The sequence below is a fragment of the Lolium rigidum genome, chromosome 1, assembly GCF_022539505.1.
Source record: "Lolium rigidum isolate FL_2022 chromosome 1, APGP_CSIRO_Lrig_0.1, whole genome shotgun sequence".
NCBI classification, from domain to species: domain Eukaryota; kingdom Viridiplantae; phylum Streptophyta; class Magnoliopsida; order Poales; family Poaceae; genus Lolium; species Lolium rigidum.
The window spans coordinates 303013346-303022693 of record NC_061508.1 but is presented as its reverse complement, the minus strand read 5'-3'; the positions used below and the strand labels follow the sequence as shown (position 1 = coordinate 303022693).

The 9348-nt window shown below is 47.9% G+C and overlaps 1 protein-coding gene across 1 annotated transcript; it reads right to left on the bottom strand.

The window, feature by feature from the left end:
* Positions 1-7734: 7734 nt before the first annotated feature.
* LOC124697011 lies at positions 7735-9129 on the bottom strand. The gene is made up of 2 exons (XM_047229659.1): positions 7954-9129; positions 7735-7847 (listed from the first exon to the last, which is right to left on the bottom strand). The coding sequence occupies exons 1-2, from the start codon at positions 9048-9050 to the stop codon at positions 7778-7780; spliced, it is 1167 nt and encodes a 388-aa protein (XP_047085615.1). The 5' UTR covers positions 9051-9129; the 3' UTR covers positions 7735-7777.
* Positions 9130-9348: the final 219 nt, after the last annotated feature.

The window sequence follows — 9348 nt, the reverse complement described above, 5'->3', positions numbered from 1 at the left end:
GTCCTAAACGCTTGAACACTGAAACTTCATTTGCTCCCTTCCTCTTCGCTACATTGCAGGCGGTTCTCGATTGTAGGCAATCGGCTCATTCCTGAGTCCCAGCAGTGTTTGAAGAAAGGACAATTCCAATGCCTGTCCATGTCCTCTTGTTCTCTTGACCTCCCTCTGGCGTGACGCTCATACCCTTCGTATCGACGGTATTTCCTGTTGTCTGCATCAGACCGACGATATCTGTCATCATCTATGTCGTAGCGCCGACCTCGGTCGTATTGCTGTTCATATTTGTTAAGGAGGTGCGCGGAAAGCGGTCGTTGATACCGCACGCTGATCACTTCTTCCTCAGTCAAATACCGTCTGTCATCATGCTGGGGCCGGTCGCGTGGATCGGCCTCCTTTTTATCTTTGCCGCGAGAGCGACTGCTCTCTGGCTTATCCTCGCCATGGCGATCTGCAATCCCTGCCATATTGATATCAAGCGAGAAACCTGGCTCGCGTCCTATGCACTGACTGAGATCGACCATGTTGACCTCCGAAAACGGCTGCGTGTCAACCCTCATGGCAAACTGACCGAAAAGTAATCGGCCTTGTTCTATCGCCATTTGAATCTGTCCGCGTAAAACTTTGCAGTCGTTGGTGGTATGGGTGAACGTGTGATGCCATTTGCAGTATGGCCTGCCGTTCATCTCTTGTGGCGTGGGGATTTTGTGGCCTTCGGGTAACTTCAGCTGTTTCTCCTTCAGCAGCAAATCAAAAATTCGCTCCGTTTTGCTCAAATCGAAGTCGAACCCCTTCACCGGCCCTGGTTGCTTCACCCACTTGCAGGACACGGGTTTTGCCCCCCCGAGTCCACTCAGCTACAGCGACCTCCTGATCTCCTGCAGAATCTTCATCTTCGTCTGTCTCGATCAGGGCGACGCGCTTGTACTTGTCCTGGTACAATTCTGGATGGCACTTGTTCATATGCTCGTCAACTTCGAACCATGTGCGCCGGTGGATTGTACTCGCTTGGAAGGTCACATCTCTAAGCGGCGCCGATAGTCCTGCTACCGCCGGCTCGGCCGCTTCCTTCTCGGATAGGCGAACCGAATAACATTGGTTCTCGACGGTCCCGAACTTTGGATGTACTCAGATACCGTCTCTCCTCGTCTCTGCCGAACTTGGGTCAGATCGGCAAGGCTAGCTTCCGTAGTTTCCGAATGGTATTGTACATGGAACTGCTCTTCCAGCTGCTTCCACGTCCGAACCGAGTCTGGTAGCAACGAGGTGTACCACCCAAAGGCTGGACCCGTGAGAGACTGCGAGAAGAACCTCACACGTAGCTCGTCTGAAGGCGAGACCATGCCCAACTGTGCCAAGTATCGGCTCACGTGCTCGATCGAGCTGGTTCCTTCTGATCCACTAAATTTTGTGAAGTCAGGGAGCCGATACTTAGGTGGCAGCGGGATCAGGTCGTAGTCGTTGGGATACGGCTTGGAATAGCCGATCATTCTCTTCTTCGGCGGGATGCCGAAGCTGGTCTCTCATGATTGCGGTGATCTCATCCACCGTAGGAGCTGCGAAGTTGATCGTTCATGACTTGTATTGGTGGCATATTTAGTTAGCCACGCCTGTTTCTCGGCATCTGCTCCCGAGACCGCTTCTGCTCCGGCGACTCCTCCGCTGGTGGCGATCCTTCCTGCTTGTAACCTCGGGTCATCCGGTTGTTGCGATCCGGCACGTAGGTGCACACGTATCCATGTGGAATTTCCTTGGGCGGATCATACAGGAATTGGTAGTCGCCTGGATCACCTCCAACCTTGTAGACGACGTACGCCGGTGAACCTTGTAGCTGTGGAGCTGCAAACGTGTGTTGCAGTGGTGGCCTTGTGTAGAGCGGTACCTCCCCTTGGTGAGTTCCTAGAGCAGGACTCGACGGAGAGTACTTGTGCTTCGTGACTTCTTGCATCACATTGAGCGCGACACGCTCCGGAGTATTCACCAAGCTCTCGGCATGCCGATGAAGAGAGTGAGCAACGGCATAGTTGACTTCCGTCGCAGGGCTCTGGTACGTTCGTCCGAAGGGAGAGATAGATCTAGTCCATCTAGCGCGCCTTCGGGTTGGAACCCTTTGAACTTGATCCCGTGCGAACGGGTTTTCTCAAAAGCGCCGATGAGATCGGCTTCCAAGATTGCCTTGAGTTCATCATATCTCTTCTTATGCTCAGGAGGCAGATCTTCATACTTGACTGGTTCTTCCGCCATCTGAGACGCGGATGTCGACGTGGTTGCTTGCGGAAGATTGTCCCGATGTCCCACCGGGCGTGCCGAATGTGTTGCTCGCCAAAACCCACCGGCGAGCGGTGGTTAAGCAACACGAAGAGCCGGGAGGCTTCCAAGGCGGCAGCGGGCCCTGGTCCCTCGACGTCGTCCCGCAAATGCTCCGGCACACGACCTGGCGGTTGCAAGGGCGTGCCACCTGACCTATACCTGGTCAGGAAGGTGTTGGATTGCTTCGATTAGTTTCTGCATGGCAGACACGTAAACATTAAATACGAGCCCTATCGGCTCTCAGGTTGCCCTGCGGATCGGCTCAAAGAGCCGATCGCCCCATGGTTCGTGTTGGATTTTCAATGACATGGGGATCCTGCTTGATCATAACAAAGCTAAGCCAATCTACGACAGTTTAGGGTTTTCACCGTATGATCGGAACATCCTACGCGTAGTTGAGCCTAATAGATACGAAAGATAATGGAAAACTAACCCTAAAAGAGGCCTAAAAACCAACATTAAGTTAATTCCCGGAACATCCCTCTTACGACTAACAAACCACACCTAACGCATTACCGGATCGTTCAACCCGTTTGCAAGGCCTAACCATACGGATATTAAACTAATCGTTGAAGAACAAGGAGCAACTATAACAGATCGGATCTACTAAGTAACGAACAAGCAAGATGCTGCCCTTACACCTGGACAGGTGTAAGGGCAGCTAGATATTGAGGGACGGCATAGCTAAGCAGATATGCGTAAGAAAAGCATCTACGCAAGCCCCAAAACATCTACGATAAATAGTGCTACTCGCCATCAACAACGCTTCGAGTACGAGCAACACAAGGTAAACGAATAAACGTTGTGCTTGCCTAGATCGCAAGATGCGATCTAGGCAGCATGGTGCTTACCCGGGAGAAACCCTCGAAAGAAGGGGTGGCGATGCGCCTGATTTGTGTTTGTTGTGAACGTGATTGTCCTCCTTTTCCGATAACCCTAGATACATATTTATAGTCCGGCCAAGGGACTTTCTAATTCGGGCGTGCACCTAACCGTGCACGAGTCAAACTCTATCTTTTAATCTAAACTAAGATGCGATCTACTATATTACAGATACACGGGCAATTAAGCCCAAATTCCTCGCGCAAGGCCGCTTCAAAGATGCTCCACGTGTGTATCCTTCAAGCTCATCTTCACTTACGGCCCATCTCCTGATTTGGCCAAAATCCGGTGATAACACAAAGCTCTACCGAAGAAATAAAAATTATAGGTAGATATGTCTCTTTGTCCTCACTGCATATTTAGAATTTTCTTCGTACACTTGGCTCGAATGATTAAGGTGTTGCTCTTGCATGTATTTTCATACAATTTTTTTATTCCTTTAAAATAATAAAATTCGTTAAAAGGTAAATATAATTTGGGCCAGGCTATAAATTTGGTACCGTACAAAATTTCTAGCTTTTGGGGGGTCAGCTTCCTCCCATGGGCCACAAAATCTTGTAAAGCTGGCAGTGCCAAATCGGCTCGCCTACACGGGAGCTCCTCGCCACCGACCTGGTCGGTGGGTGGAAGGCACCGCACACCCCCCACGATCCAGTAATTTAGTGGGCGGCGGCCCATTGCATTTGGTGAGTTTTTTTTTCCTTTTACTTCCTTCTTTTCTGTTTTTTCTTTTCTGTTTATATTTTTGTTTTTTAAAATCTAACACTTTTAAAAACTTTTTTCGAGAAAAAGTTTTTCGTAAAATTTGAACAGTTTTCTGAAATTAAAATAGTTTTTAAATTTGAACATTTTTGGATTTGAATATTTTCAAAATTCGAAATTTGAACAATTTTTTAACCCGAATAATTTTCAAAATTGAACGTTTTCGAATATGAACAAATTTTGAATTTGAATGATTTTTCGATTTGAACGATTTTCATATTTGAACAATTTTCAAATTTTCAAATTTGAACGGTTTTCGAATTTGAAAGGTTTTCAAATTTAAACAGTTTTCAAATTTGAACATTTTTTAATTTAAACATTTTCTCAATTTGAACAATTTTTAAAAATCAAAATTTTCGAATTAAAAAAAATATAAACAAAACCAAAAACAGAAAAAAAAAGAAAACAGAAAAAAGAAACCAGAAAAGATAAAAAAGAAAAAAGAAAAAACGAGGCTAAACAGCCACAAATGGGCCTGGCCCATACCCGACCAGGGGGTGTGCGGTGGCCGGTAGCCACCGACCTGGTCGATGTATAGGTTTTGCCCGCCTACACGGCCAAGTTGCACAAAAATATGAACCGTCCACATAGCACGAACAAACCTCCTTGAACTTGCCTGTGGCATGATAGTTAGGTCCCAATTATATCTTTTTTACGATAAAAGGAATATATTAATATTAAAAGATACCAATTACACTCAGCCTCTGCAACAACGCACCATCCTAATGGCACTACGGATGCATACAACCAAAAAATAGAAAATAAAACTAAGAAATAAAAGTCCCGCTAGAGTATCTCGGGCCTAACAACAGCAATACATCCACCACCAAGACAACACCTGAAATACAGACTCTCCAAAAACGACGCCTTCAAGAAGGGAAAATGCTCTAACATCGTCGTCGTCCGATCAAAGATCTTAGGTTTTCACCCTAAAGATAGTCTCCGCTCTCAAAATAATGCCTCCAACAAGATCATTGCCAGGCACAACCAATTAACCCCAGACCTTGGGTTTTCACCCTGAAAGGTAGGACTCTGAACTTCATTTGTCTTGTCGCCCCTACTTTCATACTGCTGCTGTGAAGCCCGGAACACCAAGCAAGTCCCTCAACAGCACGGAGAGTTGAACCTCCCTTAGCTAGTCCTCCCATCCGGCCTTCATGAAATTCTCTTCTTCCGACTTTCATCATGGATCCATAGTAACTTGATGTCAACACATAAAAGCATGGGTGTGCGCGACCGAATACCACCCGATCCAGCAAACTACAGGCAAAAGATGCGCTGATGCATTCGTTGGCGGAGCCTTCCGGAACTCAACACTCCGGCTAGATGAAAAGGATCAGCATCCGGTAGATCTTCATCTTTGCAGAAGAAGAACCCAAGGACCACCACCTTCAAACCCGAAGCAGACGAACAGGCCCCCACGCCGCTATCCGCTGACCAACGATGACGAAGGAGAATTCGATGGACGGTGGAAGCCGCAACCACACCATCCTCGCCCCGCACATCGCCGCCCCCTTCCTCGCGCCGCCAACAGAAGCCGATGATGGATCTCGCCGGGCACAAGATCCAATAGCCGCCGCCACCACCACCCATCGCCGGAGGCCGTGGAGGAGGAGCCGCCGCCGCACATCCAGGGACGCCGCCCTAGACGCAGAGCACGCCCCAGCCACCACCGCCGGCCGCCGTCTCCAACAACCCCCCGGGCACTTTGGCGCCGGGGCCCGCCGCCACCGTGGCCAGCGCCGACGGTAGCGACGGAGGTCCCAATTATATCTAGCTGTCGGCTAGGTTAATCAACCAAATATCTAGCCAGAGCAATTAGGCCAATGGTTAAGACTAGTCACAATGCATAGTATCATATAAAAGTATCATGTGTATGATACTACTACATATTACTATATATTTACAGTGCGTGGTATCATATACTAGTATTATAATCTTCTTATATTAATTAATTTGTAAAATCTCAATGCAGATCTATGTACAAGATGTATTTCACATTAAATTTTCTAGTACTATATGCTATGATAGTACTATAATCCTCTCTCTCATCTTTAATTGCACTGCATGCATGAGATGCATGATACTATCTATGAAACTTCCATTATGGGTAGTCTAAATGTGCTAGCTAAGAATATCTCTAATCACGCTCGTCTCAAAGGCATTTGGAGAAAACTCCGAGTCACTTTAAATGGTCCTTTTTATTCAGTTATTGACTAAATTGTGTTCCGCGTTCCCAACACAAGGAACACAAGCCCCGGTATATGAAACGAGGGCGTCATACACAATGATTCACACATGTGTATGTTAGTACTTGTCCACTAGTCCGTCAAAAAGGCCCAAATCATTTAAAAAAAAGGCCCAAATCACTCTCCTCTCTCCTCTATCACTTCCTACTACATCCATACCGGATTAATGGGCAATTACGCACTTCGAGAAACAAGTTTGACTACTAATTTGGTTAATAAAATATAAGATATATATCACAAAATTTATATTATTGAAAACATTTTTTGAATACGAATCCAACGGTATAATTTTTGTGGCATATATCTCATATTTTGTTGACCAAATTTATAGTTAAAACTTATTTCTCGAAATATGTAATTGCCCTTAATCCGGTATGGAGGTAGTACCTAGCTACCACAGACCTAATCCATGTCCCGCAAGCTCGATGCCGAGCTCCAAACCACCACCACACCGGCCTCCATCCGCAAGCCGGTCGTATTGCTGCTCCCCACTGGCGTGTTGCCCATCTCCCCTCCCATCTCGGCCTGCATGTCGAGCTCCACACCACCACCACCGCCCTGCCTACATGGCGAGCGCACGAGGGAGGGGATGAACCCCGATATGGCGATGCGGAAGTTGTTTGGCAGGTTTGGCTTCGTGCTCGACTGTGGCTGCAAGGACCCCACGGCCATCGTGGTGTCCAACGCTAGGAATGGAATTGTCGCATCGCCCATGTCCTCCTCGCTGAAGACCGCATCTATAGCAAACTGCCAGGGTCTGATTGTTCCTCGTATTGGTTTTCTCACATTGGTGAGGCTCAATATTTCCCCGAATGAATAATACTTTCCCCAAAAATCATAGATTTGAATTAATGGGGCATGAAAACAAAAACCTAAAATTAAATGCACCATCCGTCAAGCAAGAAAAGCACACCTTTTTTTCAATCCAAACTTTCCCTGGAACAAATAATTTGTGCCAATTGACAATTACAACTGTGAGATAAAATATCATCGAAAACAATAACAACATTTTGAATGTTAGGTATTGAAATTGGGGCACTCATGAATCAGAGTGAGATCAGATGTGAGTTTCTTGAATGAATTCTGAAGCCTGTCATGATCGTAGTTGAAATCCTTGAGGAATCTCAGACGCAGAACCTCTACTTCCCAATCTTGGTCTTCACCTAGTGTCCTCAGATTGCCTCCCCTGATATATAGCTTCTTGACATGCTTAGGATGAGCCCACTTTTGGAAATCGGGTAGTGGGAAACCACGAAGGTCAAGTTTCTCGAGATGGGGAGGAAGGACGAACTCCATGTTGGCGATTGCGGAAGTGTTGGTTGATTTATCCCCAGCTGTGGAGAACTGCACACCCCATGCTATCGTCAATGCTTTGATACTTTGGAACTCGCCAAGCTTCTTGAACTCGCCCACCGCCGGCACTGCCGTTTTGCCAATGATAACGCTGAGCTTTCTAAGTTGAGGGAGTTTTGCGAGCTCATTCAGATGACAAAGGTCTTTACTTTTGAAGTTGGCTATCACAAATCCTTTAAGCACCTCCAGCCGTGTGAGGCGTCCTATCCCTTTGGGCATGCCGGTCAGCAGGTGGCACTCGGACAAGTCCAGGTACTGGAGGTGATCGAGTTTAGTGACCTCCTGCCCCAATTCCTGCAGATTATGGCAAGCGCGCAGGTCGAGCACGACAAGATGACGCAGTTTGCCTATGGAATCAGGAAGAGTTTCGATCCTTGAGATTCCACGGAAGCTGACATACCTTAAATTGTTGCACTGGCCCAACTCCGCCAATCGCTCCGTGCCGCTGACCTCAATGTGGCTTCGGTCAGGGTTGTTAACTTGCTCGAGGGGGGCAAACTCTCGCCACTGCCCAAGCTGCAGACTGCTCAGATTCTTCTTTCCGGCGAAACAGCCCTTGTCAAGCTGGACGTGCTTCTGGCCCATGTTGTAGACAGTTGTCACCGCCGGATTGAAATTTAGGGGCGACGACGTCTTCCGGCTGCGCAGAAACGCGCGGCTTCTCCCGGTGAAATCTGTGGATTCTTCGGCATCAAGAAAGTTGTTGCGGTTGGCTAAGCCGGCCAGCGATTCCCGCAACCATGGCATTAGCCTGCACCGATGGATCTTGTCGCAGTGATCCTTCCCTAGAGGGATGATGAATCCCTTGTCAGCAAGGTCTTTGAATCGTCGGCTTCCTTCTTTTGAGGAGGCTACGAATCCCTCACCTATCCACCAATGGATGAGAACTCGCTTCTTGATGACGGCGTCCCCCTCAGGGAATGCGGCGAGGCAGATAAGACAGCCCCGCAGTTGCTCGTCCAGCCCGCGGACGACGAGTCTGATGTGCTGCATCTGCGGGCTACGCCAGATCTCCTCCGTCCTCTCGTTTATCACCGAGGATCCGCCATTACTCAACGCCACAGCTCGCCGTGATGGAGCTCCTCTATCTCCCTCTTCTTGCCCGCAGTCTTTTGCAAGGTTGTAGGCTTTGTGCACCTTGGCCTGGATACTTGCCATCTCCGCGTCAACCTCGCGGAGCTTGGAGCAAATCCCTTCCATTTTATCCGCAGCCCGGATTGCGTCGTCGACGTGCCGCTCTACGGGGTCAAAGCTGTACCTAATTTCCTTCTCGGTCTTGTCGATCCGGCCGACGACATCCTTCAGCTGAGCCATCTGTCGCTCGATCTTCTCCAGCAGGGCTCGGGCCTCAGACCTCATAGCCCCAGCACCGCTAGATGCTGATTCCGGGGTGCTGGCGAGGATAGTCTTGAGGGTGGTGAGCCGGGCCAGCAGCGGGACGACCACCTCATCATCCAAGGCTCGGCAACTCGACTTGGAACGAGCTTCGGTGGACATGGTTTGAGACCGGAATCTGTGGAGCGGAAAATGAGGGGAGGAAGAAGCTAACACAGAGTCACAGAGCAAAGAGTGGACTGTTCTCTGTAGCTAGCTTGTTTCTTTGGAGAGGAACTAGTGGGGCGGTGCGCGGCTAGATTTTTTGTTTTCTGTGCATATTGATATCGGATTTCTTTTGTGTTTTATTCATTTGCTTCAAATCTATTTATTTGTTTATTTGTTGATGCGTATGTAGTTTAATTGCATGGTAATATGTTATTAAATCTACTTTATTAATGATAACATTTTATACATAATT